The sequence below is a fragment of the Solanum dulcamara genome, chromosome 11 (genome assembly GCF_947179165.1).
Source record: "Solanum dulcamara chromosome 11, daSolDulc1.2, whole genome shotgun sequence".
NCBI lineage: Eukaryota > Viridiplantae > Streptophyta > Magnoliopsida > Solanales > Solanaceae > Solanum > Solanum dulcamara.
In genome coordinates, this window is record NC_077247.1 from 51,199,227 (window position 1) to 51,217,885 (window position 18,659).

The window sequence follows — 18,659 nt, forward strand, 5'->3', positions numbered from 1 at the left end:
GTCGTCCGCAATAGCATACACCATGAAACCTCCTCCTGAATAAACCGTGTCAGCTCATCCATCACTAAGGCAAAAAGAAAAGAGTTCAGCACAGATCCTTGATGTAGTCCCACCTCAACAGGAAAATGCTCTTAGTAACCTCCCACCGTCCTAACCCGAGTCTTGGGTCCAGCATATATGTCCTTTATCGCCCTAATATACACCATCGAGACACCTTTAGCCTCCACAGACTCCTCCAGAGAACATCTCTCGGAACTTTGTCATAAAATTTTTCAAGTTCAATGAACACCATATGGAGATCCCTTTTTCTTTCTCTAAATTTCTCCACCAGTCTTCGGATAAGATGGATTGCTTCAGTAGTCGACCACCCCGGCATGAATCCGAGCTGGTTCTCTGAGATTGACACTCATCTCCTCACCTTCATCTCCACCACTCTCTTCCAAATCTTCATAGTGTGGCTTAGTAGTTTGATATCTCTGTAATTATTACAGTTTTGAATATCACCCTTGTTCTTGTACAATGAAACCATAGTACTCCACTTCCATTCATCAGGCATCTTAGCAATCTTCAAAATAAAAGTAAACAACTTAGTCAATTACTCCAAACCTGCCTTGTCAGTGCTCTTCTAAAAGATCACTGGAATCTCATCGGACCCAATCGCTCTCCCCTTTCTCATCTTGCTAACAACACGTCTAACCTTCTCAATCTTAAAACACTTGCAGTATCCAAAGTCTCGAAGACTATGAGAGTACGCCAAATCACTTAGTACAATATCTTTGTCTCCTTTTTCATTTAGAAATCTGTGGAAGTAAGCTTGCCATCTTTGCTTAATAGAGGTCTCATCCACTAACACTTTACCTTCCTTGTCCTTGATGCACTTTACTAGATCCAGATCACATGCTTTTCTCTCTCTCGCTGTGGCTTAATTGAATTCCGAAAATAGAATTATTATTTTTTCTTCCATATGATAGTGAAAAAACTCCAACTATCTTCTAGAAACGTACTAATATGTCTCTAAGCAAATAAATTCTACATTGAATGTCTCATACTATAATCATTATTTATTCTAACAGGTTTAAACTTCCATTGAGTAAAATATCAAGGGTTTCAAGACTACCCATTCTTGAGGGAGGAAATTGGGATGTGGAACATGATAACTTCCCCAAACTCAAATTCTTGAAATTATGTGATATCCCTATAGTAAATCGGACTATTTCAAGCAGTTTCTTTTTCGATTCTTGAGAAAGTTTTAATAATTTTCACGAATTTTGGTATAATTTAAAAAATTTAAATTATATATTCAAATAAAATTTCAACTTTAAATTAACCTAATTTTAAATCGTGTCCAGACGGACCCTAAATTTGGCAACAGTGGCTACATAATTAAATAATTTGGAAAAAATGAATACATGTTGTAAACAATTTTATGAATGCCCGTTATATCCTTTTCATGCTTATAAAAGACATTGTTATTTAGATGAAAAAACGCACACAAAAATTAAGAAAATACAAAGTTTTCTCTTTACTATTTTTCCTCTTTCTTGATTTTTTCTAGTGATACTAATTCGATTTTAGTATTTAGTATTTATTTTATAACAATACAACTTTAATATTAGGGTGAAACTGGCTATTAGACGCAATTCCTAGTTTAAGGCTTCAGCGGACACCCGACCCGACCCGACCCGTATAAAAAACTTGCGCAAAAAGACTAGCTTCACTCGTCGTCTACATAAAGAGGAAAAAACCTCTGAGACTCTTTCATTGCGCTTCTCTTTAGATCTCACATCTCAGGTATCTTTCTGTGTCTTCAAATTGCGATTTTTTTTTCTTTTACCGATGCTTTTATCGATATAAACCTCCCCCTTACCCCCAATTTCTTGGTATTTTCTTGATTTTTTTTAATTTTTTGCTGAACTGAGTGATGGGTTTGTGTTATTATATTGATAAGTAAATTAGCTGAACTTCTTGGTTCATGTTTTTAAGAAAATGTATGGATATTTTTGGATTTTTCGGGAAAGTAGAAAGAGGGCTTACATGAGAAGGAGTGTAGTTGATTGTAATTTTAATTTATCCCTTGCATTTTCTTCTTTTTTCTTAATCTTCAATTTTTTTGATAGGAAAAGTAAATATTGATAATTGAGGGTAAATATTTTACTAGTGGTGCGATAAGTTCATCTTTCTAGCAGCTCTTGTTGTAAAGAATTGTTTTAATTAGAAAAAAAGGTCAAAATTCATTAAGATGTACCATGGGAACAATTTGGTTGTTGGGATTTGGGAGTCGCTAGTTAGAGAAGTTGGGTGGATATCTGATGTTTATGAAGTAGAAGTCACAGAATATGACTAGGGATGTCTAATAAAACTCAAAGTGATGTATGACCTGATTTTTTTACCCCTGCCTGGGAGCTCTCCCACCTTTTTGCTCCTTTGGTGACTCGAACCCCCAACCTTAGGGTGGGAGGTGGAGGCTGCTTACCATCTGAGCAACCCTTATCGTATGACCTGCTTAGGTAGTTATGCCATGGTCTTTTTGGTGTGTATTCGAAAAGATAAATTACAGCACCACACAAGTTATAGGAGGGGTTTGAATGACAGGACCAATTTATAAAGATTTCTTTATTTGAAATGTCCATGAAGTCTTATCTAGGATGGTTCTGAGTGTGGAATTCATGTATAATGTATTGAATAATTGTGCCGACCTCATGTTGGAGCTTCAAGTGTTAAAAAGGAGAGAGATCTAGTTAGTGTTTGTGTACAGTGATTCCCCCCCCCCCCCCTCCTCCTTGTAGTAAACAATAGTTCCTTAGCAGTTACAGGAATGTTCAGTCAAAGTTGTAAGATTGCTGTAGTTTTTGCTGAGTTTTAATACAATTCCCACTTGGCTTTGTTAGCTTTCAGTTTTGGAGTTCCTTTCTTTATCTCTTCTTTTTGAACAATGTTCTAGTTCTTGTGCCAATAAGGGAGTACCCTGCCGAAATATTAGATTTTTATTGGCATTGAAATCTGTGATATACTAAACCTTGGATCACATTAAGCTCCTGATTTGATTTTTTGAGAAGTCCCCTCCGTCTTTGTACCAAGTGCGAACTCTATTCTGTATCCAATTAGTATACAATTGATCAACTCTTAAAATCTTTTGGTTTCAATTGCAAGAACTGAAGTTGACACTGGTGATACTAGCCTCCAGTCGGGCAATTGTAGTCATCTTACTCTAGTAGGCAAGCCACATCTTAGCGCTGTCAAGAAGACTCACAACAAAGTGATTTGTCTACTTTGCTTTGGCTACCAGTTAAAATGCTACCAGAACCTACAAAATTCATGAGCCTTCCATCACTCGAAGAAGAGCTCTTCCCCACAAACAATTTCCCCTCCAAGTTTTTCACACTTCCTGTGGAACTTCATACGTAATAATGCTTGCGTGCTTTTCTTCTCCTTTTTGAGTCAAATCCTAAGAAGTTGCACCATAAATTCTATCGTGTCCCCAGTCCTATTACCTTTTGGCTCTTGGCCCTGACTTGGATAGTCTCTCTCATCTGCAGCATATATTGTGATTGTTGCCCACATGACCTTGCTAATGATTCCCTTTTCGACAATCTGGACAGTATTTTCAGAAGGTTCCTTGCCTTGTTGGACCTCAAAAGGTGCTGGATTTGATGAAAATAATACTCCTAATCATCATTGTTTAATCTGTCATTAGCTATTTTAGCTCCCCATTATGTTTTTAGTTCCCATCGTTATGGAAATGGAAGAGGTAAACCAGCTGCTTTGGTTGGTACCACTAAGAAATTGTGCAGACATTTGTTACCTATCAAAATGAAAAGGAAAGAACTGACTTGTTATTTTCTAAATCTATAGCAGATGATATAGATTGACTGACCTCAAGTTAGGAGAAAAATAGAAGAAAAGAAAACTCGGCTTTAACTAATTGTTTTTATACTTGTACTTCTCTTCTGGCAATCCTGTTGCTGCTCCTTATTTAGTTAACTCCGTATTCAAGTTTCTTTCAGTTAAAATTTCTTCTCTCTAGATGTAATTCACATGCCAAATGAACCTTTAATTTCAAATGCTAACCTGCCCCTTTTAGTTTGTTTCGAGAAGCACAGGGAAGGGTTAGCAGTTAGCCCAATGAAACAATTTTTTATGGGATAAGGAATTTCATTAAATGACATCATCATGAAGTGTTAGCTCCAATACAGTTTTGGGGTATAGGTTTTTGCACTACTTGGCATATATTGGACTATGCCAAACTCCAGTTGATCTGGTGCATAGTTGAAACAGCGAGGGTCTTAATAAGAAATCCCAAAAGACTTGAGTACTATTTCTCAAACCATTTGGTGGACAGTTTGGCTTGAAAGAAATAGCAAACTTTTAAGGCAAAAGAAGAAATATACTTGGCCTAACATAAGTGTATTTATTTGCTAGCTTTTTGGCGAAACCTAATTCTTATACATAATGTAGATGCAATGCTAGATACAGTTGAGGAATTGCACCTTCTTTATTCATACATTGGCTTAGCGCAGGTGCATCTATAAATCTCTTATTACCTTCAAAAAAAAGTGTTAGCTCCAATACATGAGAATAAACTAGGGTAATATCAGGACAAAGTCCAAAAAACTGGCTACATAAATTAAGTAGACATTGCTTTTAGGAGTAGAGTAGCAAGTGATTTGTTGAATCCAGGGAAATATTAAAACTTTGGTTTTTTCTCCTTTTCTCCCTTTCTACACAAAAAACGTCAATAACCATGAGCAAATGGCTACACGACTTCTTTCCTTGTTTTTTCTCTACTTTCCTTTCTTTTGTTCAGAATGAAGTGTCTTTACTATCTTAATAAAAATTCATTGTATCTGAAGTGTGTGTGCATGACAGCATGTGAATGTCATGGGAGCAGCATGACATTTTTTTACTAGGTATAGAATTGCTTTAAGAAAGAAAATTGGTTTACAATTACTTTTGTCTGTTCAGGGTAATCTAGGATGGTGCTGCTTAGACTTGGTAATTGCCCTGCTATTAATTCACTCACCTAGCTTTTCTTATGCCCTCTGTTTGATTTTGAATTGAGAATACCAAAGTTATAATATTGTTTTGACATCAAGAAAAGTTTTCTCAACATTACTTCTATTAGTGAGAAAACTTCTCTTGTTTGCATTTCCATATGATAATATTCAATACTGAAAATCAAAGTGGCATAGCTATGACTTAGATAACTGCTAATAGGAGTATAGTGCATTTGCTGTAGAGAAAACAAAAGCGGGATAGAGAAAACATGATCGTAGTTGCATATGATAGTAGTCATTACGGATAGTTGCATATGATGAGGCCAAAGGCTGATGGATGAAGTGAAAGAGAGAAATTTGGGTTTAAAATTAGTACTTATAATCTATGGCTGTTTTGACTGCACAGGAGTGATACAACTCTAACACTGGTGTGAGCAGTTGGAGCAGCAGTATTAATTAGGGGTGTAGGACTTGCTATTTTACTGCCGATTTTTTCCTTTGTATCATACTTTGATTACATTTGTTTTGAGCCGAGGGTCTACTAAAACAACCTCTCTACCCCGCATAGATAGGGGTAAGGTTTGCGTACATCCTACCCTCCCCAAACCCCACTTGTGAGATTACATTGGGTATGTTGTTGTTGTGTAGTCATGTGTTTATGCTGTGCCTTCTTTCTTTTTCCTACTGGCTCATGATATGTTATCTTTGCTCCTCCAATACTTCTAAGAAAGTAAGATGTTGAGTTAACTTTAACAAAATATCAATAGTGTCATAGATTCTAGAATTCGTAAAATCTAAGGGGACTTTCGTTTCTTCATTAAAAAAAAATATCTAAGCGGACTTTCTTGATTCCTTCCATATTTAAGGTGACCTAAGTCCTTTTTGCTGTAAATACTAGTACCTTATGGTGCTGTTCATTGACATCTTAGCCACCCAAAAACAATAATCTAAACTCAACAGTGTCACGTACACACACTTCAAATGTCTAAAAGTTTATCCATACAGGTGGACAGTCCCTGAGGTTGTAGGTCGTGACATTTTTCAACTTCAACTCGTATGGCAACTTATATTTTGTTTTTACTCAGTTTTGCATCTTTCTTTCTTTTGTGTTCGCTTACATGCTTGTTAGTCAGACTTATTCATGGGAAGGGTAAAAAAAAAATGAACCAAGTTTCACATGCTTTGAAATATCTATCTAACAAGCTAGAGCTTGAAAATTTATTCAGGTACCAGATAAGAAAAAATGTCACGAAGGTATGATAGCCGTACAACAATCTTCTCTCCAGAAGGGCGTCTCTATCAGGTTGAGTATGCAATGGAGGCTATTGGAAATGCAGGTAGTGCCATAGGCATCTTGTCCAAGGATGGGGTGGTGTTGGTAGGTGAGAAGAAAGTAACATCTAAGCTGCTTCAGACCTCAACATCGAGTGAGAAGATGTACAAGATTGATGATCATGTGGCGTGCGCTGTAGCTGGAATTATGTCTGATGCCAACATACTGATCAACACGGCCAGGGTCCAGGCTCAGCGCTATACGTTCGCTTATCAAGAACCCATGCCAGTTGAACAACTTGTTCAGTCACTATGTGACACCAAGCAAGGTTACACACAGTTTGGTGGACTTCGCCCTTTTGGTGTTTCATTTCTCTTTGCAGGTTGGGATAAAAACTATGGCTTCCAACTTTACATGAGCGACCCAAGTGGAAATTATGGTGGTTGGAAAGCCGCAGCAATTGGAGCAAACAACCAGGCAGCTCAATCAATTCTTAAGCAGGATTACAAGGATGATATCACAAGGGAAGAGGCCGTTCAACTTGCTCTTAAAGTGCTTGGTAAGACAATGGACAGTACTAGCCTCACTTCAGAGAAACTTGAACTTGCTGAGGTATTTCTCTCTAATGGGAAAGTGAAGTATCAAGCATGCTCTCCCGAAACTCTGAACAAAATGTTGGTGAATGCTGGACTGACTCAACCTACAGCAGAAGAATAGTCGAAGAATGTGTCTTTTGATCTTGCATTTGACATCATTGACAATCTCTCTACACCATGTGTGACATGTACTAAAACTAAGTGGTGGATTTGTGTCTTATTACAACTGCATGCATATTTAGTCAAATGCTTTCCAGTTTGAATTTTGTTTTGGATTAGTTCATTTGTTGTTATCATGGTGCTTCGCTGCATTTACATGTTTGTGCCTCTGTTTACCTGACAAAGAGAAGAACAGACAATATACCCTCCATCTTCCTCTTTCTTAACTGATGCAATTACAGTGAGAGGATAGGGAGAAGAAGATGAGATCGTTTCATCTTGTAGTTATCCGTTTTTAGCATTATTTCCTTCCTCCCACTAAGTCCCACTTAAGCCCTGTGGATTTTGGTTATGTAGTGGTGATTATACCAAAGCAGAAGGTATGCTGATTATTCAGAATGGAAGGAATAAGTGCTAGTTGAAGGTATGATTATCATTTTTCAAGATCTCACTAAAGCCTCACATTTCCTATAACGCTTCTGTGTAGGCTTATCATGTTTAAGATCTTGGATATATGTTTAATTTATGTGATCGCATGAACGTCTATATATAAACTTTATGTTTACGCATTCATCATGACCTCTTTACAAAAATCTAAAACTGCTCCTTTGGACCTAATCATATATACATATTTTTTTAATTATAATGAAAAAGAGTATTTACAAATACAAAAATATACAAAGTGCAAACTCATGCATGGCCTCCATGTCTATTTGTTAAAATTTTCTGAGGATTTGCGTCTAGTGAAAACAGATTCCATTTCTTCCAAAGACTTTCCTTTAGTCTCAGGGCATAAGAAATAAAAGAAAATCAAAGCCAGGAAAGATACACCAGCAAACATGAAAAAAGCATCTCCAGTTGTAATTGCTTCAGAAATTGACAGAAAACTCAATAGAAATAGTAGCATTCATCAATCTATTAACAGCAACACCAATACCAGCACCCAATGCCCTATACTTTAGAGGATATATCTCAGTACTATAACCCCAAGTAACTGGACCAAGCCCAATATTGAAAAATATCACAACTGCATAAGTTGTGATTATACTAAGTACCAAAGCCCACATAAGTGTCCCACCAGAATCCTCTGCCAATGTCAAGAAAAAACCAAGTCCAGCTAATGTCACTACCATCCCACTTAAACTTGTTAACAATAGTTTTCTTCTCCCAACTCTGTCAATCAAGAAAGTAGATAGTACTATAAATATAAATTTTGTTAGTCCAACTCCAACTGTTGCTAGTATTTGCTTCCTAGTGTCATGTACCCCTGCTTTGGCAAAAATCTTGTGACTATACAATATAACTGCTTCAATCCCAGTTTCATGTTCAAAGAGATGAATTCCAACACCAGCTATCAAAATCCATCTTAGTGATGGGGTTGGTCTCAACAACAATTCTTTCCAAACCCCATGTGTTTTCGCTGAATCAGGAAGCTTCACAATGTCATCGTTACAATTCTCATCGATTCCTACAGCCTCTTTAATATCCCTGAGGCGAATCTCATCTTCTTGAGGGGTATTATAAACTTTGTATAATATTTTCTTGGCTTCTCCTAGACGACCTTGCATAATAAGCCATCTAGAAGAATCGCCAAGAAAAGTGAAGGAATTGCTGCAACTCCTAACATCATTCTCCAACCAAGTTCAAGGTACAATCTCGAAAAAATGTAATTAGATAAATAACCAAGTAAAATACCAACACTAATTCCAATTTCTGGTAAAGATGTTAAGAATCCACGTGACGATGGTGATGAAATTTCTGCTGAATAAACAGGTGCTATCATAAATGCAAATCCAACACCAACGCCAGCAATACATCTTCCAACTAATAATGCTACATAAGTTGGACCATATCCTATTAAAACTGAACCAATTAAGAAAATTATTGAAGCTACAATTATAGTGTTACGTCTCCCAATTTTATCAGAAGTTCTTCCAGCACAAAGTGACCCAACTAAAGCACATAAATTCAGAATCCCTGCTAATATTTCTGTTTTGGCATCATTAATTTGGAATTCTTTTTTCACATATATCATTGCTCCACTCATCACCCCAGTATCTAACAAAAATAAAAACATAAAATTATTGTTACAATGTATGTATATATTCACACTACACTTTTTTTTTCTTCTAATCAACTATATACTCTCCCTACATTACTAATTTATGTGGCACAATTTGACTATAAAAATGTGACATTCTTTTTTGGAACAGACTAAAAAAGAAAGTATGCCATGTAAATTGAGACAAAGGGAGTAATTAATAGTAACATTGTAACAGGGCTAGTTAGAATTAAAAAATATTTATACAATCATATGCCTTTAATCATAACTAGTTAGCTCAATAATCCCTTACCATGTGAATGATTTTTTTTTTGCAGGGTAAGGGATATTATAGCTCATTAATGACCATATCTAATATGAATTTAAATTAATCAAGCTAGTATGTTTCGAACATCAATAATTAAAGGAAAAAAAAAAAGAGAAGGATAATTTAAAGTATGGAAGAATAAAAATTACCATAGCCAAATATGATAGATATCATGGAAGCAACAATTGCACAAGCACATGCATATTTGTTAACCTTTGTGGGATTTTCTCCAGTATCATTCTCCATATTTTCCCAAAATGCAATAGCCTAAATTAGAAACTGGTCTTTGTTTTTATAATTAAATCCTCCAAATAAAGATAGTAAAATTCTATAATACTCAGATATCTATAGTCAAAACAAATTCTATTTCTATTCTACTTCCATCTTTATTTATGTGTTTACCAAAAAGTGTACAACGTAATATACGTTTGAATTTGTAAAGAATTAATACTATGTGGATACTAATGATAAGAATTACAAGTCACACATGAGTCCTGATTATAGGATTTATCTGTGACCCTCCGTATCCAACGCCGGCTTTATATGGATAGCAATGACATTTATATGTGGTATTCGGATCAATTTATTTGTATAATTTTTTTTGATTGTTATATCGAATATATGTTAGCGATGGCTACATAATTTAAAGATGATTAGTTCAATATTTTAGCTTTTGTTGTTGATCCATTATACATAGAAATTATGTGTTCAAACTTTAATATAATTTGTTGAAAATTTAATAATTTTTTCACGTTACCTTTGTCTAACTATATATGTATTGGATAAAATTGTGCTCTCACCATGACTTATTAAACATATGCGAAGAAATTGATAGAGTTTTCCTGTAAGTATGTATTTAGTTGATGTACAATTGTCTCTATTTTATACACGAAGAAGGATGTTGATATGCAAGAATAAAGAAAATAACTACATATAAAGAAACATCTAGTAATGTATATTAAGAGGGAAATATGACTATACATCAAGTAAAAAAATAACATTCGTAAAATATTTGTCACGTCAATTAAGTGGGCAAGAACATCACCTAAGTATAGTAAATGATCTTGTGCAGAGTAACTCGTCTGTCTAATTTATATTAGTTAAAGTTAACTTTCTGAGTAATCAACTCAAAAACAAATTTTAAGGATAGTTGATTGAAGTCTTGCATGTACAAATAATAGATGTATTAGTTGCATAAAGTTTAGTTATATAAGATTTTCGTCCGCAATTTATATATGTATTAATTATGTGAGATTATAAATTGTTAATCAAATATCATATTTGATGAGCTGAATTTTATGCATACAACTAAACTGCTATCTAATATAATACTACTTGCGCTAATTTTAATACATGAATAAATCAATTCATAACTAGCAACCAAACAACTCCTAAGTTTTTGGACTACATGACAAAAATATATATATAAAGTCCAATTACTTTAAAAAAATATATCATGTTATTTATCAAAGGGTACTAAATACCTATTTCTAGTTATTCTCTCCAACTCCACTGTACTAAAAATATATTTCAATTTCCAATTCAAAAAATCAAGAAATAATTAATCACTTACTTCCTAATTTATCATTACTATTAACTATAGTCGTTTCTCAATATATTTTAAACTCAAAAAATGATATTATAAAATTATCATTCTATTTATTAATCCTTGAGTATGTCAAATTAATATTAAACAATTAAAAATTGACAGAGAGACTACTTATTGATTAATTAATTTTCCCCTCATTTTGTCCTTACAATTTTTTAAAGTGTAAATAGTATTAATCAGCCGGATAAATATTGTAAAATTTCAATAGGTAATATAAGAGAGAGGGCGTTGATGGTGGGCGTAGAACCATAAAATTAACACATGTTTTTAAATCAAAGACATAAAAGAAAAGAAGAAAAGAAGAAAGAATCTGCCTTCTATATATGTAGAAAATAATACAAGTGTATAAAGTATTCTTGTTTGGATCATCCGCCTTGAAGAATCTCAATCTGACTGCTGTGGGAATGGGTGAAGAGAAATGGTGTGTGGTGACCGGCGGAAGAGGCTTTGCTGCTCGCCATTTGGTGGAAATGCTCATACGCTATGAAATTTATCATGTACGCATTGCTGATTTGGGGCCAACCATTAAACTTGACTCTTCTGAGGAAAAGGGTACTCTTGGAAAAGCCCTCCAATCAGGCCGTGCTCTCTATGTATCCATGGATCTTCTTAACAAGTCCCAAGTGCTCAAAGGTCTTTTCTTGAATCTTTTAGCTGTTTCTTGAATATGGGTGTTTTCGTTTTATTTTAGTTACTACTTGCCAAGTGCTCAACGGTCTTTCTTGAATCTTTAGTTGTTTTTGACACCCAAAACCCCAAAACTTTCTGATTCTTGAATATGGGTGTTTTCGTTTTATATTAGTTACTACTTGCCAAATGCTCAATGGTCTTTTCTTGAATCTTTAGTTGTTTTTGACACCCAAAAACCCAAAACTTTTTTGATTCTTGAATATGGGTGTTTTCGTTTTATATTAGTTACTACTTGCCAAGTGTCCACGAGGGCAAGAAATCACCTAGTATTTTTGTATGTGCTGGGATTTTAACCTAAGACCTCAAGATTTTCCACCCACTTCATAGTGTGGAATCAATTAGGTGGCTTTTAGTGTTCCATATGAAGTAAGCCCGATACTTTTGCTAAATCATTCTAGCTAATTTTTTCAAGACTTATCTTTTTTGACTTTTAGTAGTTGAGATGTTACATGGAGTATTCATTTATCTCAATGTACTTGTGTTAAATGAGTGTGGTAGATGGATATCAGTATTTCACATAAATCTTACAAGATGCAGGAAAAGTTGATTTACCTGTACCAATATCTGTAGTGGTTGCTTACCGGCATCCATGCCTGAGTCTATGTGACATAGGAGATAGACATTTTATGCCACCAGCCAAATCATCACAGCTTATGCTTCTAGACTCATGTTTGCAAGTGTAGTATTTGAGATTACTATGTGACATGGAGTATTCATTTGCCTTGAAGTATCTGTGCTAAATAAATGTGATGTGGGTATAAGTATTTCATGTATATATTTCAAGATACGCTAGACAGATAACTTGACGTACCCCTAACTACATCTGTACCAAGATACTTATCGGCCAGCAATTATGCCTGAGTCAATGTGACATAGGAGATAATCTATTTTATTAACTTATGGTGTCTTAACATTACATTATTTGCAGCTTGTGAAGGAGCTGAGGTTGTCTTCCACATGGCTGCTCCAGATTCATCGATCAACAACCACAAGCTCCACTATTCAGTTAATGTGCAAGGTATGGGAAAGCCTTAAAGAAATTATTAAGAAAAAAAATGATCTCCCTAAAGTTAAGGCAGTCTTTATTGTCTGTCTGTACATGAAAGTTTTAGTTCTCTCTTTACAATTGCATACATATACGTGAAGGAACCCAGAATATAATTGATGCTTGCATTGAGCTGAAAGTGAAAAGACTTATTTACACCAGCTCTCCCAGTGTGGTGTTTGATGGAGTTACCGGAATTCTAGATGGGGATGAATCACTGCCATATCCTGCTAAGGTAGTGGGTCTGCCTACTTTGTACTTCATTTGAATGAGAAATAATCCTCATATTATGTTAGACGATAACCATTGTGACTGAATCGAATAGCTGAAACTACTATAACTCCTGATAAAAAATTCAGCATAATGATTCCTACTCTGCAACTAAAGCTGAAGGAGAGGCACTTGTTATCAAGTCAAATGGTATCAAAGGGCTGCTGACATGCTGCATTAGACCTAGCAGTATTTTTGGCCCTGGTGATAGGTTGCTCGTTCCTTCACTAGTCGCAGCTGCAAGGGCTGGAAAATCTAAGGTGAGTTTAGAGCCTCATTTTGTTTGCACATGCATCTTTCAAGTCCATGTCACATTCTTATTATTCAAGCCTTTAGATGTGAAACTAGTCATTAATAATAGCATAGATTTACTTTTGTAGTACTTGGAAGCCTGTAAGTCATTTATTAGAAGATCTATCTTGAGGAACATCTCTATTGAATTCTTCATTCTCTTCCATGGCACTTACTATTGGATCACTATTGTCATTTTCCGTGGCCAAATTGAATTTAACCTAGAAGATTTGCGCTATGTATTTGGTTGACTTTTAGCTTTATTTCTCTAATTCTTAATTTTGCAGTTCATTATCGGTGATGGAAATAACCTGTATGATTTCACTTACGTGGAGAATGTGGCACATGCGCACATGTGTGCGGAACGAGCTCTAGCATCAGGAGGAGCAGCTGCAGAGAAAGCTGCTGGAAACGTAATGTTTCTTTGCTTTCCATATTCTGTAATTTTGGAAATCTTAAATACCAGCAATATACAGGATCTGACCTGGCCATATGCTTTAATATCAAAGGCATTTCTGTTCTTCAAATTGTTTAAGTAGTGGCCTCAATGCATGGAAGAATCCATGATTAAGGAATTAATGGAGTTTCTTTAGTTCCCATTCTAGTATCATCTGTTTCTTGTATCCATCCCACGTGATTGTGATATGTTTGTGAAAAATGATCAACCTGATCTCATGCAGCAATAAAGCTTGAGCTATCTTAATAATCAAGAAAATAAATAAAGCTTGAGCTATCCAGATTAAGTTTTACTTAAAGATGCCGAACTTTAGCTAGTGATGATTCCATGAAAAGCTGAATTCTCTATCGGTTCTAACCATTTAAGATTACCAACTGCTGTGTGGCCATAAATTAGCTTTTCCTCTATAAGTAAGGTTTCCCTGGTTTCTACTTCTATCCCTTTCTCTTGAAATCATACCCTGAACACTAATTAGTGCAATCTTTATTTAGTAGGTTACATAGAATTACCAAAAAGATTGTCCTTTAGTACAACCAACCAACAAACTTTTTGTATCTTAGTTCATAGATTTCAACAGTGATTCAATGTTGACAGACTTTGTATCTTTGTTGTAGAGTTGTCCGCACAATCATAGTGCTGACCTTTTGATAATAAAATTTACTCTACTGTTTCAAAATATAATTGTTGCTTAAACCATATTATGTCAATAACTAGTTGGGGTAACACTGGTGCATCCATTGCATTCGGGCCTATAATTGTGCAGCAAACACTGAAATAAGAGCCATTGTGCGAAGCCATAGTTCTTTCAGCAAGCATTCAAAAAAGGGAGACCTCTCTTGTTTTCCTTTTCTTTTGCTAGTAAGAAAGCATAATTTTTGTCTCCCCACTTTCTCATCTCTCTGTGGTACTTCTATTTTAAGGGGTGAGGATTTGGATAAAGCTGTCAAAATGATTGACATGCACTAAGCTTATGAGTATGCATGTTTTCTTACGTCTCCTGGAGTCTCTGTGAAAAAAAGGTTCTGCATGTTGTGAGATTTATTAATTCTTGAACGTGAGTTATAAAGCTTTGATCAATAAATGATCTTTCCAGGCTTATTTCGTCACGAACATGGAGTCCATTAAGTTTTGGGAGTTCGTATCATGTGTTCTTGAAGGTCTTGGCTATGACAGGTATTCTCATTTTAAGTTCTGAATTCCGAAAAGATTACGCGCTCACAGTTATTCTTTTTACAATCTTTTCTTCTGTTTTCTTGAAATGTTTACCTTGATTTTCTTGTAGTGAACAATATTTGAAATTTCGTTACAGGGTTGTTCCTCTTTAGCTGATGCGTGGAACTATACTTACTAAATCACTTTATTTGTAATCTGGAATAGAAATGCGATAACTGGAAAGGTTCAAGTTAAGAGATGAAGAAACCGATGACCTTGGTCACATAGAAGGACTTGTGAGAAACTTCATTAAACAAAATAGCATTTAAGTTTTGCATTCATCCAGTACCCTCTTGAAATTACAATTAAAGAAGTTACCTGTTATAAATCTTTGGGGCCTAGTTTTGATTCGTCCTGAGCAAGAAAACTTTGTTTCTTAAATTTAGATTAAGAGCAGCATTCTTTCAGATAATGCTTAATGTTTTCTGCTTTTCTCCTTTCTTTGTGGATGGGGATGTTTCTACAGAACATGATTAATCAATTTAGGTTTGTTGCTGACAATTAAACTTGAGAAAAAAATTCAGTTTGCTTGTCAGAAGAGCTATTTTAATGGGTCTGAATGCTTGTATAATAGAGAAAATGAGAGCTTGTAACTGTAGACCAACCCTTATATAATTCCTAGCCAATTGAGGCTGTGTATTCTTTACCATTTGTAGTTGGAGATAGATCTGATATGTAGAGCAGTACTCATCCAATTAAACATATATTTTATAAACCTCATCTCTTCTGAGAAGAAAAAGGGGTCCTCCACCTCTGACCATAAAGCTGGTGGTTCTGAGTCACCAAGGAAGCAAAGAAAGGGCCACGGTAGAATCCTGTGCGGGGGTGTTTGCATGAGGGATTACTAGATTAAACTGCAGACATTATTGTTTGTATTAGCAATGATTTGTTGTAATTGAGCTAACATTGGCACTTTTTTAACCGTGTCTGTCCTTGATGGAAAATCATTGTTTGCCTTATGTTCTTGTGGATAGCATCTGTCTTCCGTATACCGTTTATCCCATTCTCTTTGCTTTGAATTGTATGGATTCCTGAGTTTAGTATTATGCAGGCCAAGCATTAAGATTCCTGCATCTGTTATGATGCCAATTGCACATTTGGTGGAACTGACTTATAAGCTGTTAGCTCCTTATGGAATGAAGGTCCCACAGTTGACTCCTTCGAGAATCAGACTTCTATCTCGCAGCAGAACATTTAGTAGTTCAAAAGCAAGTGATCGACTAGGATACACACCTATTGTCCCACTTCAGGTTCCTGTTTTTTCCATTGCAGTTAATCAATTGGTTCTGATAATTCCTCATAAAAATTGTTTAGCCATACCATGTCTATCTCAGATACTCCCAACCGTTTTAGCTATTGTTATGGTCTTTTCTTTGTTGCTGTATCTCTTTGCACTTCTTTGTGAATCTTTTCATGTGATAAAAATATGGTAAACTATTTTCTGTGAAATTATATTCTTTGCCTTTGATATTGAATGCGAGAAAAAAGTCATCCAACTGGATGTCCACATCATTACTGCAGGAATACGCTTATCTTCCTGTCAAATATGTCGTACACGCAACTTTCACCTTAGATTTCAATAAGATGATATTTGTGTGTGTTATTTTTGAACCGTAGATCTTCTACGAATTAAAACTACTATTTTTCTGTGGGGCCTCATCTATTAACAATCGATTATTTTCTGCTGTTTCTTTTTGTTTTTCTATTCTCATTACATAATTTGTTTAAGTTGTAAGGCGTGCCTCTATTTTCTTCAGGAGGGCATAAGGAGGACCATTGAATCCTATCCACATCTGAGAGCTGAACATGGGTCGGGAAAGGATGGTCCTAAATCGTCTTCTTCTCTTTTGAAACGGTTCTTCCTCATGGTAATTACTAATACATACAATCCATTTCTTGTGAGAGCAAAAATGTGATTAAGACGCCTTACCATTTCATTTCAGAAGGTAATGCAAAGCCATGGTTGTTTCTCATATGGTTATCAATTGGAATAGGCATGCCTTTTCTGATGAAATACATACTCTAACTATTATTATCATATGAAATTTCTTACCTTTTCTTTTGGTCCGTCCAATCTATTTTACAGAACAGCATTGTATGACGATGTCCAAGAATATTTGACACTTGCATTTGAGATTCTTGAAAATAACTTTCATTAGTTTCAAGAATTCAAATTCATATGATAATGTATATTCAATCAGTAGCAGTGGTACTTTCACAGTCAAAATATTAATTAATCAATCAACTACCTCTCAATCTCAAATTGCTTGAGTCGACTATGATGGTTTGGCCATGTCCATGGAGATGGAATCCATTACTTGCCCGTATATCAGAAGGAATGTTTTGTATCGTTATTAGATGATTACTAGCTACTAATTAAGATTAAGTGAAATGATACAGAATAAACATTTCCTCGTGAATAATTCAATACTGATGGAGGACTTTCCAATCATTCTTGCTCCTCTCGGCCAGAAGTAATTAATAGTAGGACTAGCTATAGTTTTCATCATGCTGTGAACTGGCATTTTCATCTATTAAATTGTGAAATCTTTTATCTGGCTGATGCAATAGGTGGGTTTCTCTCTGTTAATTCTAAGCATCCTTGGGATCATTTCACCATGGAGTTTCTTCGTCGTAGGTATGCACCCTCTTCTCTATCTCCTCCCCCTGTCCATATCATTTGTGCTTGCTTTTAACTTGGCCAAAGACTCTACTGTGCCTGGAATAGTATTTCTATTTTTCTTCAGAGCTGATGCAAATAGCACTCCAAACAATGCAATCCGGGACCCCATGTTTAGTTCTCTGATTATCTCTTGTTTACTACTGCAGGAATCCTAGCTGCCTTTGTTGTGTTCTTGATATATGACAAAAGCAAGAAGAATTAGATCATTTAGTTCATGCAAATTTTGGTCCAGCATTGGTGGGAGAACTTTCTACTCTAATAAAAAAAAAAAAATGATGGGCCTCACTGCAAGGGCGTGCAACGTCATTCACTCGTTGGAGCCTCACTTGACAGAAGTTTTGTTTTTCATTCTGGAATACTATATAGCAAGGTGCTTGTTCCAAGCCAGTTACTTTAGCCTTTGTTGTATTACTAAATATTGTTTGTACCAACTAAAAGTTCTTAAAATCTTTGATAAGCTACTTAAGCTAGTAAGTCCTCCTTTTGTCTCAATATCTGCGGCTTATTTTAGATCATAAGTTTCAAAAGTTTTTCTTTTCTTTTTTAAAATCCCTATCCAATCAAACAACATCAGAAAGACTTGGAAATGACATCCAATTACTCCCAAAAAATTGGAACTAATTAGGAAACAAACTCAAGGAGTTCCTCATCCAAAATCTACACTGTAGTATGGATATTTGCAAGCATATACACTACTCTCTGATCCATCCTGATTTGTTACCTTTTCTCATGTCTAGCAAATGGTATTCAGGGATTTGAATAAAATGTGTCAAGTTTAGAGGACTCTTTAGGTATTATGCTATTTTAATTTATATTAGATATATAGTCTGACTCAGTACAGAATTTAAATAATAAAAAATAGTATCACATCAAGTAGAAGGAAGGGTGTATTTAGTTTTTACTTTTCTTTTTATCAAAAAAATCATTATTTAAAAATTATTTTGGATACAAATAACAGATGTCATCATTTAATTTGACACTTTATATGTCATTCATGAGTGGAAAACACAC

General features: G+C 35.2%; 2 protein-coding genes and 1 pseudogene across 3 annotated transcripts; 2 read left to right on the plus strand and 1 right to left on the minus strand.

Moving 5' to 3' along the window:
* The first annotated feature begins 1,690 nt into the window (after window positions 1-1,690).
* On the plus strand, window positions 1,691-7,126 carry LOC129873359 (proteasome subunit alpha type-4). Of its 2 annotated transcripts, none has more exons than XM_055948438.1 (2): window positions 1,691-1,791; window positions 6,221-7,126. In XM_055948438.1, exon 2 carries the CDS (start codon window positions 6,238-6,240, stop codon window positions 6,982-6,984), a length of 747 nt encoding a protein of 248 aa, XP_055804413.1. In that variant the 5' UTR covers window positions 1,691-1,791; window positions 6,221-6,237; the 3' UTR covers window positions 6,985-7,126. The 2 variants fall into 2 exon arrangements, with proteins under 2 accessions (XP_055804413.1, XP_055804414.1); XM_055948439.1 differs by lacking the exon at window positions 1,691-1,791 and adding an exon at window positions 1,972-2,056.
* A 605-nt stretch (window positions 7,127-7,731) lies between these two features.
* Window positions 7,732-9,637, minus strand: LOC129874654 (probable polyol transporter 6; annotated as a pseudogene).
* A 1,612-nt stretch (window positions 9,638-11,249) lies between these two features.
* Window positions 11,250-18,109, plus strand: LOC129872894 (3beta-hydroxysteroid-dehydrogenase/decarboxylase-like). Its single transcript, XM_055947844.1, has 10 exons — window positions 11,250-11,633; window positions 12,619-12,708; window positions 12,837-12,970; window positions 13,095-13,265; window positions 13,584-13,709; window positions 14,847-14,926; window positions 16,017-16,215; window positions 16,723-16,833; window positions 17,537-17,603; window positions 17,795-18,109. The coding sequence occupies exons 1-10, from the start codon at window positions 11,405-11,407 to the stop codon at window positions 17,848-17,850; spliced, it is 1,263 nt and encodes a 420-aa protein (XP_055803819.1). The 5' UTR covers window positions 11,250-11,404; the 3' UTR covers window positions 17,851-18,109.
* Window positions 18,110-18,659: the final 550 nt, after the last annotated feature.